This window comes from Borostomias antarcticus (genome assembly GCF_949987555.1).
Source record: "Borostomias antarcticus genome assembly, chromosome: 8".
Taxonomy (NCBI): domain Eukaryota; kingdom Metazoa; phylum Chordata; class Actinopteri; order Stomiiformes; family Stomiidae; genus Borostomias; species Borostomias antarcticus.
In genome coordinates this window covers 28,409,071-28,425,695 of record NC_140241.1, presented here as the reverse complement: position 1 = coordinate 28,425,695, position 16,625 = coordinate 28,409,071, and the positions used below count along the sequence as shown (strand labels likewise).

The 16,625-nt window shown below is 48.2% G+C and overlaps 1 protein-coding gene across 1 annotated transcript in view; it reads right to left on the bottom strand.

Moving 5' to 3' along the window:
- The window catches only part of hcn1 (hyperpolarization activated cyclic nucleotide-gated potassium channel 1), a gene marked incomplete at both ends in the record, with an annotated part of 72,126 nt that overhangs the window by 31,416 nt on the left and 24,085 nt on the right, over nt 1–16,625 (bottom strand). The window contains one exon of the mRNA XM_084442379.1: nt 5,997–6,158. Within this exon, the coding sequence (XP_084298505.1) occupies nt 5,997–6,158 (162 nt within the window). The remainder of the gene's footprint in view (nt 1–5,996; nt 6,159–16,625) is intronic.

Sequence of the window (16,625 nt, the reverse complement as noted above, 5' to 3'; positions counted from 1 at the left end):
CCGTCCGGGGTCCAAGAACACCAAGGCTGACGCACTGTCTCGGCTTTATGCGGCAGGGGAGGATCTTACCACTCCGGACACTATTCTTCCCGCCTCCCGGGTGATCGGGGTGGTCACCATGAACGTCGAGGCAGTGGTCAGGAGGGCCCAGCGCACCCAACCCGACCCCCGGACTGGCCCGCCCAACCGGCTGTTCGTCCCGGCTGCCGTCCGGACCCGTGTCCTCCAGTGGGGACATGCGAGCCGGTTTGCCTGCCACCCGGGTTCCCACCGTACGCTGTCTTTCCTACGCCGGCGGTTCTGGTGGCCCACCATGGCAGCGGACGTCAGAGAGTTCGTCTCCGCCTGCACCACCTGCGTCCGCAGCAAGGCATCCCACCAGCCGCCGGCTGGCCTGTTGCGACCCCTTCCTGTGCCCAGTCGTCCGTGGTCACACATCGCTCTGGACTTCGTGACCGGTCTCCCTCCCTCCCGGGGAAACACCACCATCCTGACCATTGTGGACCGGTTTTCGAAGTCTGTGCGCCTCGTGGCCCTACCCAAGCTCCCCACCTCGATGGAGACGGCGGAGCTGCTGACTGAGCACGTCTTTCGGCTCTACGGTCTGCCCCAGGATGTGGTGTCTGACCGTGGACCCCAGTTCACGTCTCAGGTATGGAGGGCATTCTGTGCGGGGATTGGGGCCACGGTCAGTCTCTCTTCTGGTTACCATCCACAGACCAACGGCCAGGCGGAGAGAGCCAACCAGAGCCTGGAGTCAGCCCTCCGGTGCATGTCCTCCCTTCACACATCCTCCTGGAGTCAGGACCTGCCCTGGGTCGAGTACTCACTGAACGCCATGGTCAGCGATTCCACCGGCATGTCACCCTTCGAGTGCTCCCTGGGGTACCAACCTCCCCTGTTCCTGCTCCAGGAGGCCGAGGCGTCGGTGCCGTCAGTCCAGGCTCATCTCCGCCGGTGCCAGAGGGTCTGGTCCGCAGTGCGGTCCGCCCTGCTCCGCGCTACAGCGCGCGCCTCCCGCGGTGCCAACCGGCGGCGTGTCCCGGCCCCGGTGTACCAGGTCGGTCAACGGGTTTACCTCTCCACTGCTGACCTGCCCCTCCACGTCTCCTCCAGGAAGCTGGCGTCGAGGTTCATCGGGCCCTACCTCATCGACCGGGTCGTCAACCCCGCCGCTGTCCGGTTGATTCTCCCCGCCTCCCTTCGCCGGGTCCATCCGGTTTTCCATGTGTCTCGGGTCAAGCCCGTCGTCACCAGCACCCTCGTGCCACCGGCTCCCGCGCCGCCCCCTCCGCAGCTGGTGGATGGCCACCCTCAGTGGGCGGTGAGGCGGCTGCTGAAGGTCCGCCGCCAGGGCCGCGGGTTCCAATACCTGGTCGACTGGGTGGGGTATGGCCCGGAGGAACGGAGCTGGGTTCCTCGGTCCCAGATCATGACCCCTGTTCTCCTCCGCGACTTCTACCGGGCCCATCCTGATGCCCCCGGTCGGTCGCCAGGTGGCTCCCGCTTGGGGGGGGGTCCTGTTACGGCGGCACCTCCGCGCGCATTCCCCTCCGCTCCTCCGAGCTTGCCGGTGGCCCGACGCAACGTGCGTCGGTCCGGCTCTACCCCACGGCGTTCGGGGTCTCCCGAATTCCCGCCTCCTGAGAGTAATCCTGAGACGCCCAGCACCTCAGCACGCGCACAGCGCGCGCTCCAACGCCACAGGTGAAGGCAATCGTGGTGATTAGTGAACGCGCTTACGGCTGAGTGCTGCGCACCGGGTCCCAATCATCATCATCGCCTGCCTACAAGAACCCTGGTTTTCTCCATGCTCATCGCCAGAACTTCCCATAGAATACCTGTGGCAAGTACCCTAGCCAGCTTAGCCTACCTTGTTGATTGCTGTCCGTATCTCTGTTTTCAGTTTTGCTTATCCATTTTTTCTCGTTCCGTTTTATTTTCCCTCCAGACCCAGTGTGCAGTGCTCGGCTTGCCTGCTATCACCACCCCTGGACTGAAACACGGATTCCCTGACCCCCCTTCTGGATATGGACTTTGACTACGGATTACGGATATTGGACATTGTTTGTTGATCGCCTGACCCCTGCCTGTTTATCGTTTTTGACCTTGCCTGCTGGACTTATTAATTTATTATTAAACCGCCCTTTGGGCTTTGCATTTTTTCTCTGCCTCCGGTGTCGTGCGTTTGGGTCCAAATCCAACCCAGTCATAACAAGTTCACTGTAAAAACACCACTTCAAGAACTGAAATAGTCAAAATAACAGGCTGAATACACTATCGGGGTTACAAACTCATCATTACCAGACTCTGATTGTTTTTCACTGCCGTTGTTTTCGCGTTTGGAAATACATGGAGGTGAATGAGCCATAGTTAGCCGTCAGCTGCATTCACTCCCATGTATTTCCAAACGCGAAAACAACGGTAGTGAAAAACAATCAGAGTCTGGTAATGATGGGTTTGTAACCCCGATAGTGTATTCAGCCTGTTATTTTGACTATTTCGGTTCTTGAAGTGGTGTTTTTACAGTGAACGTTTAACATTGAAGTCAACGGGCACTTCCGCATCCGCACCCCCAATTACGTCAGACTGACCAATATGGCAGCTGAGGTGAATAAGGCGAATAAGCCTACTCCATCTTCATATGTGAAATCCAAGGCGCTCAAAATGATAGTCTCCTCTACGGTGGTCATATTCGACCGCGGTGAAAAGCACCTGGGGGTACAGTAGACTGAATCCTGGCCACTGACAATCGCTCCGTGATTCTCCGTGCCTCGCCACCCCTGCGGGTCTCTAGGGGCTCCCCTGCTCATCGCCGAACGGCGCAGCTGGTCTGTGACCTCCCCGGGCCCCTGGGGGACTCAGAGGGAGCACGAGGGGGGCAAACTGCAAACTGGCCCTTTAGTCGGCTTTCATCAGTATCGACCCCCGCGAAAGATGACGGAGGCGTGTTCGGCCCGCGCCAGAGGAACTATCGACCTTGTACTACTCAGGCTTGAGCGGACACGAGAGACGCCGCGCGGGACCACGGGAGCCGGCCATGCGGGATCAATCGATGCAGTAGTATGATTAACCGCTCATCGGCCAATGATTTGCGATTCGATGTGATGCCATTTGTATTAGCCTTTGGAGAAAGGTGCATCACTGAGCGCTCTACAGGATCCAACCCCCCAAGAGAGAACTGAAGCGCACCCAGCCCCCCCCCAGCCATGCAGGCTCTCTGAGAGCAGGCGAGCCAGCGAGCTCACCCTCAACAGCAACGGCGAACCGTCTGAGAAAAATGCCAGACAAAATGGCGTTAACGAGCTCGGGTTATTAGTCTTATTTTGCATATGACCCTTTAGCATGGACTAATTACAGCTGGTCACGTATGGGAGTCTTACTGTATGAGAGTTATATAACGTCCTAATCATTTACAGGAAATTACTCAAATTGAAGGAGGAGGATTCTCTCTCGGGGTGAATCACACATGGACAGCTGAGCTGGGGGGCGGGGGGGGGGGGGGGTCGCCTAGGCAACTCACGCCTTTGCCTGGCGGTTGGGGGCGGCACATGGGACGGGACGCGGGGTGCCGCTGAAAAGTTATGACATCTGCGTCTCCGGCGCCCCCTGGCTCTGACCCTGGCTCTGACCCTGGCTCTGACCCTGGCTCTGACCCTGGCTCTGAGCGGTTAGTGCGCCTGTGAGCCACTGAGATGCCCGTCGTCCAGAGAGGACAGAGAAGGGGGATGATCCCGGGGTGGGCGTTTACAGCCAGCACACCTGGGCGCCCCACGTGACTACCGCCACCCCACCCTCTGACAGGGACACCTGGGGCGTTTCACCTCCTTCTGAGAGAGAGAGAGAGAGAGAGAGAGAGAGAGAGAGTCAGAGAGAGAGAGTCAGAGAGAGAGAGTCAGAGAGAGACAGAGAAACAGGGATAGAGAGCAAGAGAGGGTGTGTGTGAGAGAAAGAGAGAGAGTCAGAGATAGAGAGACAGAGAGAGAGAGAGAGTGTGTGTGTGTGTGTGTGTGTGTGTGTGTGTGTGTGTGTGTGTGTGTGTGTGTGTGTGTGTGAGAGAGAGAGAGAGACAGAGACAGAGATAGCAAGCAAGAGAGAGAGAGTGTCTGTGTGTGTGTGTCTGTGTGAGGTGTGTGTGTGTGTGAGAGAGAGAGAGAGAGAGACAGAGACAGAGGCAGAGATAGCAAGCAAGAGAGAGAGAGTGTGTGTGTGTGTGTGTGTGTGTGTGTGTGTGTGTGTGTGTGTGTGTGTGTCTGTGTGTGTGCGTGTGTGTGTGTGTGAGAGAGAGAGAGAGAGAGAGAGAGAGATATACAGATATACATACTGTAACCCTGTAGTTTTCATACTGTAACCCTGTAGTTTTCATACTGTAACCCTGTAGTTTTCATGCTGTAACCCTGTAGTTTTCATACTGTAGCCCTGTAGTTTTCATACTGTAACCCTGTAGTTTTCATACTGTAGCCCTGTAGTTTTCATACTGTAACCCTGTAGTTTTCATGCTGTAACCCTGTAGTTTTCATACTGTAGCCCTGTAGTTTTCATACTGTAGCCCTGTAGTTTTCATACTGTAACCCTGTAGTTTTCATGCTGTAACCCTGTAGTTTTCATACTGTAGCCCTGTAGTTTTCATACTGTAGCCCTGTAGTTTTCATACTGTAACCCTGTAGTTTTCATACTGTAACCCTGTAGTTTTCATACTGTAACCCTGTAGTTTTCATACTGTAGCCCTGTAGTTTTCATACTGTAGCCCTGTAGTTGTCATACTGTAACCCTGTAGTTTTCATACTGTATCCCTGTAGTTTTCATACTGTATCCCTGTAGTTTTCATGTGCTTTGTTGCCTCTGCCACCCTACTGCCCCTTTCATCTCTACAATCATTTATGTGCAGGCGTTGCTCCTAGCGCCAACCACAGATCACTGCTTTCATTACAGTCTCACTAGAAACCTTGATGCACCTGAAGGGTTTTCTTGACATACTGTACCACCGAACAGTTCAAGAATGAAACCTTCACACTGTGTGTTCAGAGGACTGAAATGGTGGATCTTCTGTGAGATCTGTCGCAAGAGGCAGTAAAATAAGACAAATCTTTCGGCCCGGATGGGCACAGCACCTCTACAGCTCTGCCTCGGGAGCGAACACTGCAGCATCTCCAAATGGATTTCAGTCCCAACTCTAAATCAGACTGACACAAAATCAATGAATTATAAAGACGAAGAAACCAAGAGCGATACAGCCTCTAATACTGTACTCCAGGACTGGATATATCTGCTCCCCTCTGTTATTCAGAACACTATGGAAATTATTATGGTCACAAGATTCTTCTGGCTTCTAGTTGCGGCTGGCTTCTACAGCAAGACACCATAAAGAAAAGGGGATCGTCTTAAACCTAATAGTCATTATTTTAATAGTGTACTGTATGTTTATGTTATTGCTGGCTGGCTCTCTAAAGCTTTAGAGAATAAAATGTTGCATAACTGTGCACAGTCCTCCCTCTTACCATATCACCTGCAATAAAACTACGTAAATAAAGAGAAAATAATGTATTGAAGCAGAGATTTGCGACTGCATTAAAGTACATTCTCTAAGCTTTGCATGGTTTAAAAACAATCAACTCTACAGTAATCTTTGGGAGGGAAGTCCTATTGAAGAGGCCCACTGTACAGTTGAAGAAGGATTATCAATCAGATAAAAAATCAGAATCATTTTTGGAAACCATCCAAAAAGCACCAACATTCAGCAAAGAAAACATTCACTTTTTTTTTCCCTTCAAAACTCTTTGAAAAATTATATGAAAACTAAAATGCAGCTGTTCTCTCATGGCCTTTTCACCTTCATACTATAAACAGACACTCGCAGTGGATGGAGCTGGAATCATCGCTGCCCTGTTGACATGATATTCTCTCTGGACACTTCAATACACAGAGAAAGGTCATGAGCATTTGATGGGGGGGGAAAAAAACAAACAAAGAGGATTTAAAAAAAGCATAATACTTACAACCATACCGTTTAGCGACACCCAGCAATCCGGAGGGAAATCTTGTAGGAGAGGCACCAGGAACTGGAGACACCCGTCCCAATGACAGAGAAGCAGCATCATCCCTATCAGATTAAATATTCTTACCACAGCACTGGCCAGGTCATAGGTCATATGGAAGATCTGCCAGGAGAGAGAGGGAGAGAGAGAGAGAGAGAGAGAACAGAGATTCACCTTAAGTCAACATGCGCTGAACATTAAGATTCTCCTCTCACATCTTTCCCTGTCTGAGAGGCTGTCACCAGCCATTAATTCGCATATGCATCCCTTCAGATGTATATAATGGCATAAGGTGTGAAGACGAGACATACAGGACATAAAGACCGCAAAACATAAGGACGCAAGGACGATGGAGATGGGTCGGTCATGGCTCTGTTCCGTCCTGGTCAGTGGTGGAACGAACTGCCCATTGACACCAGGACAGCAGAGTCGCTGCCCATCTTTCACCACAGGCTCAAAACTCACCTCTTCAAGAAGTACTACCAGGATCCTTCCTCTTAAGCACCTATTGTATTTATACTTTACTACTCTTGCACTTTGGCTTTAGCACTAGATAATGAATAAAAACTCTTCGTCACTTGTGAATTATGGCGAGTAGTAGTACACTAACCACTTATGTTAAATGCAATTATTGTAAGTCGCTTTGGATAAAAGCATCTGCTAAATTACTGTAATGTAATGTAATGGGCTGGCATTCAGTGAGAGTGTTGTGAGCATTGGGAGACAGGTGAGGGGAGGCGGAGGGGAGGAGAGAACTTGGTAGTGTTGGTCTTGATCTCGACTAGTCTTGAGACTACTTTTCAAAGGTCTCAGTCTCGTCTCGGAATTGATCGCATTTTTACTCGGTCTTGTATCAAGGTTTTATTTCAAGACCGGTCAAGACGGAAACTGTGGGAATGCCCAATGCCTGTGCATTGTCTGATTTATTTGTTAACAAGCAAATTAATCCATCATAAAATTTGACAACGTAAATCATCTTGACTCGGTCTCAACCCCTAAAAGTCTTTGTCTTGTCTTGGTCTCGATATACTCTGGTCTTGGTCTTCACTAGGACTCGGGTTAGGTGGTCTTGACTACAAGACTAGAACTTGGGGAATGTAACTTGCGTGGGCCACACACACAGGCACTCAAACATCTCATCTGAAGTTCCGCATCGGGCGGGGGTGGCGGGGGTTGGTTTCGAGACCATCACAGGGACTGTGTGACTCACAGATGTTGAGCTATTTATAATTCGACATGGACGCCGTCCAAAACAAACTGACCAGCAGAGAAAGACAACAGAGCGTCGGACTAAGGGCGGATTGTGTCCCCCAGAGAGGAAGGTAAGCGCAGGGGACACTGAGGCAGTGGGGACGAGGCGCGGCGGCAGCCACACCATCAACATAACATGCATCAAATCCCCCCGGATTGACCTGTAATCCAGAGCAAGGTTAACACATGCTGTGTCTCCCGCCGTCGAGTTTGACGCTCTTTCCTGTCGACCCCACGACAGACAAACCCATAAATCCATAGATTAATCCTAAACCCATAAATCCTCTCGAATAGGCCTACTGTACGTTGTCCGCCTGAGCTGCAGTAGGAGTAACATGACGGCGAGCTGTGCCGCGCGTCGCCATGGCTATGCGGTAGGCCTATACCCTCAGGGCGGTGGGCTGCTCCGTGGTGACCGGGCGTCTGTGATACAGTAGAGATCATGTCGCCTACGCGCAGGTGCGCCTTTAGATCAGAATGGAACGTGTACGGCGTGAGAGAACAGACCTGAGAGGAACGGAGGTCGCGCTGACGCCGTTTCCCCCACACAAAGAATTTCCTCCTCACGCTTCGCTGGCTGCGCTGCGAAATCAGCCACCCTCATTTGCATGAAAAACCCATCATTTCTTTCCTGGTTGGTTATTCCATTATCCTTTTTGGGCCAGAGCTGAGTTCTTCGCAAAAAAAATCCGGGAACGATTCCTGGTGAAAAAGTGCCAGTTTTGCATGATAAACCAGCCATCACCCATTTTGTGAAGACCAGCGTAGTATATCGCAGAAACGCCCCCCTTGCCTGAAGGCCTTGGCTGAGGCCCCTGAGGTAATTGTTATCTATTTTAAGGTGATAGGATTGCTCTTGCGATAAACTGCCCAAGTCACTAATGCATGAATTAAACTGCATTTTAATAGGCTCTTATAGTACGGTAGAGCAGACTGCGATGCCGGATTAAGAAGTTAATTTTATGCTCAACAAAATTCACAGACAGTGAGAAATGATGACCTTTTGTTTCTGGGCAGTTTCACTGAATTATCGCCGGGGGAAAGACCGTTTTCTACGCTGGAGATTCAGGGTTGACTAAATAAATATCCTACTAACTGTAATTCTAATTATTCAAGTAATAAGAAGTAAGTAACTTGTTTTTTCTCAGGGCAATATGCACCTCCACAAAGTCATTTTTCACCCAAGGTACGCGCCAATCCATATCACCAATGGGAAAGACGTATCCCTAAATAGTAACATTTAGCATGTGTGAATAAACTTCACCTCAGCTCTCAGAACAGACACAGTGAGGTGTGTCTACACTAACCAACACAGACACAAATACATTTTCCAATGCACCTGTCAATACAGACACTGAGACAGTCCTCCTGTTCCAAATTAATGCAGCCGGTTGGTAAAGTGGGCTGAGCTCAGCTCCTGCATGTTGAAAAGGTCTGTTTACTGGACATTGATTTTCTCTTCAGGTGACGTAGAGGAGGACGGTCACCGAGGACAGCTGAGTTTAGATGGTACCTTCTCCTCCAGAACATCTTAACCTCTGCAAGGCATTGACATGACATTGTGTAAAAATACCGTTATCTGCCTACCCTATGAACACTCAGTCATAAGTTAACATATGTTCTCATGCTACGAATCCCATTCCAGTTGCAAAGAAACAGACACCACCATTCTACACACTGTAGCAATACTAACTATTACTGTACACCTACTTACTGTAATGACGAGAATGCTTCCAATACAATTATCACAGTGCAGCACACCAAAAAAGACAACTTAATTGCAGCACTTAATAACGATATAACAGCCTAATGCACTTAGGTGATCAATCCCATTTAACAGCATGATAAGATAACGAGAGAGCCAAAGGACGACTCGACATTATCATTTTAGAAAGCGCTGCTTGTTTTCTCAAAATGAAGAGGGGAGAGAAAGAGGGAGAGGGGAGAGAAAGAGAGAGAGGGGAGAGAAAGAGGGAGAGGAGAGAGAAAGAGGGAGGAGAGGGGAGAGAAAGAGGGAGGAGAGGGGAGAGAAAGAGGGAGGAGAGGGGAGAGAAAGAGGGAGGAGAGGGGAGAGAAAGAGGGAGGGGAGAGAAAGGGGGAGGAGAGTGGAGAGAAAGAGGGAGAGGAGAGAAAGAGGGAGGGAGAGGGGAGAGAAAGAGAGAGGGGAGAGAAAGAGGGAGGAGAGGGGAGAGAAAGAGGGAGGGAGAGGGAAGAGAAAGAGGGAGGAGAGGGGAGAGAAAGAGGGAGGAGAGGGGAGAGAAAGAGAGAGGAGAGGGGAGAGAAAGAGGGAGGAGAGGGGAGAGAAAGAGGGAGGAGAGGGGAGAGAAAGAGAAAGAAAGAGGGGAGAGAAAGAGGGAGAGGGGAGAGAAAGAGGGAGGAGAGGGGAGAGAAAGAGAGAGAGGGGAGAGAAAGAGGGAGGAGAGAGGAGAGAAAGAGGGAGGAGAGGGGAGAGAAAGAGGGAGAGGGGAGAGAAAGAGGGAGGAGAGGAGAGAGAAAGAGGGAGAGGGGAGAGAAAGAGGGAGGAGAGAGAAAGAGGGAGGGGAGAGAAAGAGGGAGGGAGAGGGGAGAGAAAGAGGGAGGAGAGGGGAGAGAAAGAGGGAGGAAAGGGGAGAGAAAGAGGGAGGAGAGGGGAGAGAAAGAGAGAGGAGAGAGAAAGAGGGAGAGGGGTGAGAAAGAGGGAGGAGAGGGGAGAGAAAGAGAGAGGGGAGAGAAAGAGGGAGGATAGGGGAGAGAAAGAGGGAGGAGAGGGGAGAGAAAGAGCAGAGATGCATAAAATAATGTTATACATGGACAAATGACTCTGACCAAGAGCATGCCAGGAGCAGGCCTGGCGGCTAGGCATGCCCTATACGTGCAGTCAACAAGTGCACTGTGAACCTGTCCTTCCCCACCCATGATGCGTTTCGTCAGCATGTACAGTGGTTGAATGTGTAAGTGGAGTGGGCTTTTCTAGTTTAGATCGATTTATAAAGCTGGACATATAGGCCCATCATATTTTTTGTTTAGTCTGAAAGGTAAGAATTTATTCCTAAGTAAGTAGTGAACAAGATCCTATCAAACTTTGATTGCACTGTAAACCATCAAGGTTAGACAAAAAGCAGACATTTATTTCTGCAGGGTTATAAGCATGTACAGTATCGCTGGTCTTAGTGTGTTCTTGTCTCGCTTCACATATTAACGTTTGACAGGACGCTCTACTGATTCAAACGCGACCAAGCGCATCATTGTCTAACAATCCCCTCAGGGAATGTTACTGTACAACTTTCACCTTTTACAATCAAAAACATACAGGTTTCTGAGTAGAATAGACTATACTTTAACAATGCAGAGTTTGTGCTTCTTGTTTTGTTCGAAATAAACTTAAACTAGTATACAGACAGAGGTTATTTGGACCACAAGGAATCTACAGGGTTACTTTCTCGCCTGAAAAAATACTACAACTTTAAAAAGTGACATTAACAGTCATAGTGCCAAAATTACTTTGCCTTGCAGTCCGATGCTTGCATGTGTTGCTTCAGGCTATGTCACATAATACAGCTATTATCTCATTGGTTGCGCTTTGAAATGTCACCAGCAACCGAAGTCAAAGTTAAAATAATTGTAACTTTGGGCGCAACGCCGAGTCCCAATTTTGAGTGGTGTGCGACGCCAAGGGTAGCGATTCCACATAATTGGCGGCCAAAGCTCTACCCATAGGAAAACAATGGCACAGCCAGCTGTTATGAAATTCAACTATCACCAATGTGTTACTTCCAAGTTGTTTCTTACTGTTTTCCTACAGACCTCTGTGAACCTTCCTTTTCATCCGTTCCCAGAGAATCCCTCTGTTTAGATAGAACATTTGGTCTGTGACGTCACTGCCCTTTACCCTTTGTCTCAGTGCACGTCACCTCCCTCTATACGAAGTTATAAAAGAGACTGCACGACAGAGTCCCAGTACTCTTGACTTGGATACACTTCCTGTTTCGAGTCCGAATTTGCAAATCCTAACAGAATAAAACTATTGTCTTTTGTTTGAAACCAGCTTGAATCGACTACATCGCGTGTTCTTTGAAATCTACCTTAAACCAAGTATAAATACTTTCATACAGCGCAGAGCGATTTTACCCCTTATCATGTGTAGAGGCCTGCATACCTCTTGAGATAGAGCTGTCTGCAGCTGACCATGCTTTCCTCATAGAGAATGAATGGTGGTAATTAGCAGAGAACGAGAGGCAAATGGCAGTTGCAATCATTAAACACATGTAGACTAGAGCAGACCCTAGTAAAGGTACCGACACCCTTTTTAAACGGTGCAGCTGCTTCTATAGGCCCTATGTGACGTAGCTCTTGTGCATGGACGCACGAACACACGCACTAGTGTACAGGGGTCAAATTAATACAATTTTTCATACCAAATTTCATCAGGTGGGGGACAGTTACCGCTTTTCTAGTCACTTCTCTAGCAGCACAATTTCCTCTACATTCCGTTCCCAATTACTCAGGTTGAAGGATAGGGTAGGGTACAGGGTTGAACTGGTTGAAGGGTAGGATACAGCGCTGGTCCCAGCTAATTCTGTATAGCGTGAAACTTGCACTGCCATCCTTTCGGGTGGAAGTCCCACTGCGAATATTTCCATAATCTATGCATTCACTGGACTGTAAGTCTCTTCAGATAGACTTTAAATCTCTCTAAATAGACTGTGAGTCTCCATAGAGCTATCTACATGTATGGAGACTCAATCTATCTATGTATACTTACAGTAGGCTATATATTAGATAGCCTACTGTAAGTCTACATAGATAGACTGAGTCTCCATAGATAGACTGAGTCTCCATAGATAGACTGTCTCCATAGATTGACTGAGTCTCCATATATAGCCTGTGAGTCTCCATAGATAGATTGAGTCTCCATAGATAGACTGTGAGTCTCCATAGATAGATTGAGTCTCCATAGATAGACTGTGAGTCTCCATAGATAGCCTACTGTAAGTCTCCATAGATAGCCTCCTGTAAGTGTCTGCTAAGTGGCATACCCAGCTGCAGTCTCCCCTTTCACTGATCTCCTACAGGCTGTCGCTAAGGGTTAAACAGGTCCTGTGTCTGGACACGTGATGGACATCCCAGCTCTCTCTCTCAGTCAGGAAGTGTAATGGATCCTATGCCAAGCAAGCACAGCATAGCTATCAGGGACAGGAATATTGGGGAGGAGAGGAGAAGAGAGGCGAGGGCAGTCCGTAGATAGATTTAATTTCAGTCAAATTATATGTGTGTGTGTGTGTGTGTGTGTGGTTGGGGGTGGGGGGGTAGGATTAAACAAGGGCAGAAGAGGTGAGAACAAGTTAACGGATTGAGATTGCAGGCCAGTCCTGCATGTGGATACGCTCACCAACCTTGTGCCCATGATAAAAAGCTACAAAGGCAAGCGGATGCTTTGATGTTCAGCTCTCTGTGATTCCTCCTGTCCGTGGGGAGGCGCGGGGCAGTGCACGGGAAAGCTAAAATTAGCCGTTAAAGGACGCCTGTCTCGGTGCACTCTCCATCTCTCTCGCCACACTAGCTCACCGTCTCACGCCGTGTCCCGGGTCCTCTTTTAGCAGTACGCAAGTGTCTGTGTCTGCCTGCTAGACTGTGACAGGGTGAGAAACAGGAAGTAACACTTTTTCCCCTATTTGAATTGCTAATGTTTGAAGCGGTGGCATAAATAGGGAGGGCCTGACGTGCTGTCTGAGCTCTCCTTGCACAGTGACGCACAGTGGGGAAAAACAACAAAAGAGATGAATGGGGTGAGAGAAAGAGTGAGAGAGAGAAAGAGCGAGAGAGAGGAAGAGTGAGAGAGGTAGGCTCAGGCATCCTAGAAGATGGATATTATAGTTTGCTAAACAGGTTTACTAAATCGGCTCTGTCAGGTTAAAGGCACTGAGGGAAAAATTCACCTTGCTGGAAAAGCTCTCTAACCTTCAGTGGGGGAGGGGCCGTGATGAATCATGACTCTCCGCACCATCGTGGTTCTACAGATGTGCTAATGCGCAGAACAGAGCTAAGGATCGACATAATCAAACTATTTTTTTCACTTTGGGAACCACTCTCGCCATATTATCATTCCGATCCTTTCTGTTCCAAGAGACTAAATGGCGATTATGTTCCTTGTTCCAAACAGCCTTGTGCTGCCTGCCAGCCTACAGCCTCTCACTCATCCTAATAAACAAGTGCATGCCTCCTCTCTATGAGTCCAGAATTCCCTGTAATGGCATTAATGGGACTGTGGTGTCGCAAGCAGGGCCTTGCTCTCAGGCTGGGTGTTCGCCTACGGACAGACAGGGAGAGGATGACAGGGGGGGGGAGCGTCCTCATTAATGCAACATTGAAGACAGCAGACCCAAAACTGTAAAAGGGTCTGGCTGCATTTGTCATTGCTCAGAGTAAACCGTCAGCAGGTGCTCTGACCTGCTGGGTTGGTGATGCTGAAAATTGGCAGAGGCACAACACGGGCTTGGCTAGTGTGTGCATTAAGCATCTGTTCCACAGGGACACTCTTTTAATGAGGAGATTTGTCTCACATCCAAGATGTACAGTGATGGCAGAAGGTCAGGAACTCTGTCCTCGGCTTGTTTATAATCTCTCCCCTGTCTATATAACAAACTGGGTAGCTGAAGGGATGAAAGTTGGAGCTATATTACAGAATAGATTTGTCTGTCGAGGGGTCATAACACAGTAAGGCAGGGGCCTCAAACTCCAGGCCCATGGGCCATTTCCGGCGCGCCCCACCCCTCCAACCTTCCGGCGGCATGATGTCAAAAATATTATGTCATCCGGCCTGCAAACTAATATCTGGTACACGGCGCCGGCAGGCTGGCCTACAATGTGAAATTCAAGTCACTCAAACGTGAGGCGAAATGCTGTTATTGTGCGCAGTGCGAGGTGAGTGCTGCATACTGTTACAGATACAATCAATCCACACGCGACTATGAACTATGAACTATGAACGGAATGCAGCCAGCCACCGAGAGGCTGTTTTCATGGTTAACTAGCGTTAGGAACACAGACGGTTTCAAGAAAGATAGACATTGTACTATTTTTTTTTGTGGAGTTCAATGGAAATGCTACCTGCCTGATATGCAAGAGGAACCGTTCTTGCCGTTCTAAAGGAATATAATGTCGAACATCATTCATTACTAAACATGGAAAACAGTGTGAGTTGAGACAAGAGGAAAAAGGAGTCACACAGCCGGAGGGGTAAGGTTTCAGCAGTCTTTCAAGATGTGTCTGGCAAGAAATAGAATAGTAGCCTACAGATGTATTCAAGTGTCTGGCAAGAAATGGAAACAAACTCAAAGTTTAATAAATGAAAGTACAGGTCCAGGGCAGGTTTGAAGCTGAAATAGAATAAAGTACAAAGGTTGTCTAGTCAAGATTAAATAAAAGTAAGGAAAAAGATTTGCAGAATGGAATATGTATGATGAAAATGCTAGATATGGAATAGTTATGGAAATAAGAAATGATACTTTCAGAAGTATTGCACTTTCTTCTAGTTAGTAGTACTTTAGCATTGAAGTGGCCCTCCTATGAGATGACGATACAGTACCAGCAGTGGCCCCAAGCCAATTAGAGTTGAGACCCCTGCAGTAAGGCATGCAGATAGAGATTATTTGTCCAGCAGTACTCGCCCGGCACACAATTTTAAATTGTCCTTTATGCATCTTTAAATTGGATATAGCAATGAATGACCACCATAGCAAGGATTATCATGGAACTAATTTGAAGGTATTAAATCCATCACTGGCTGTTACAATGGAGGATGGCAAACTGTTTCCCGGACAATGTATTCCTATGTCCTGCCCATATATCCTGTTCTGGTTTCAGAATTACTCTAGCCTAACACTCACAGCTGAGCAGGTTAGAAAAATGTGCGGTGGCATTAAAAACTGACATCCTTTCTTGCTGTTCTAGTTTGTTATTTTCTACCTGAATCTGCGTTGGGATAAAGATGAATTCCATGCACATTTTGACACATGCCCAGATTGAATCAAGCCTGCTGTAGTGAGGTTTATGCAGCATGTTTGTCTCTCAAACAGTGCCAGGACACACACAAACACCTGTCATCCTAAATTGTCCTCCTAAATTGACAATAGGGTGCATCTGTTTGTGTGGGTGTACAGTACCTAGCGATCACAATATCCAGTCAAACAGTCCAACTTGGTCATGGACAAACAGGCTTTTCCACAGCGTTGCACTGGGTTTGAATAAAAAGACTCCGCTGTCTATCAGATATGCATGTGGGCTTTCCTTTACGTGTTTTCTATCAGCAATGAGCCAGAGATGCACCTTGTCTGAGGCTATGAAATGTTTTAATGGCATTTTAGAGTATGTGCATAGAATTTCACCTCCCAGAGCTCTAAACTCTTGTGTGAAAAGTAAAAGGGCCCCTGAGCACTTTCTTTCAATTCTGGAAATCCAGAAAACCACAAAAAATGACTCGTCAATTGTCCGGCAAAAATGTGCTAGCCTGATGCGACAAATGGTTGGTTTCAGAGAACCAACTGTTTGGAAAAGGTCAGGCACTTTTATAAACACCTGGCAGGTGATTGTACTGTATCTGTCTATCACGGGCTAACAGTCCTGTCACATGCTGTCGTCACACCTAAACCACGCCCTTACCTGCCAGTAGTTCCTCCTTGATACTAACCTTGACACTAATCTATGACAATTAAGCAATAAACCACGAGAGGCCGTGTGTTATAGGGATTTTATAACAGCTAGGGGGCGTTGTTAGGCACGACACGAAGCGGAGTGCCTAAAACCCCCCTAGCTGTTATAAAATCACTATAACACACGGCCTTGAATGGTTTATTGCTTTTATACAACGGTTACCACAGCTATTAGTGTAAAATATTAACATTTATTCAAAACGAATCATCATTGAGATCATTCCCTCAATTCCGCTGAGCAAAATAGTTCCTCTAACAAAAGGGTTGCCAAGCAACAGAGGCGTTGGCGTCAAGCAGTTAGGCAGGCTACATTGTTGTGATTATATAATTATTTACAGGCTAGAATACGGGCATTACAGGCTAGAATACAAGCAACAGGCTACAGTAGGCAGGCTACAGGCTAATGCAGGCTTTATACATTGTTGTGATTATAATTATTTACATTAATCTGATCATCGCCTGTAATAGTACAATTGGCGAAGTAATGCTCAGTCATACTAGCACCCCTCTTAAGGCTCAGGTGTGGTGTCCAAGGTGCGTTTTCGCACAGAGCCTGAAAGTATTATCGCTCCAGCTTCTTCTATCATTAAAATTCGGGCTCCAGTAAGACTGCAGGGACGATTCACATCATTCAAATGTATTGCGTATTAAT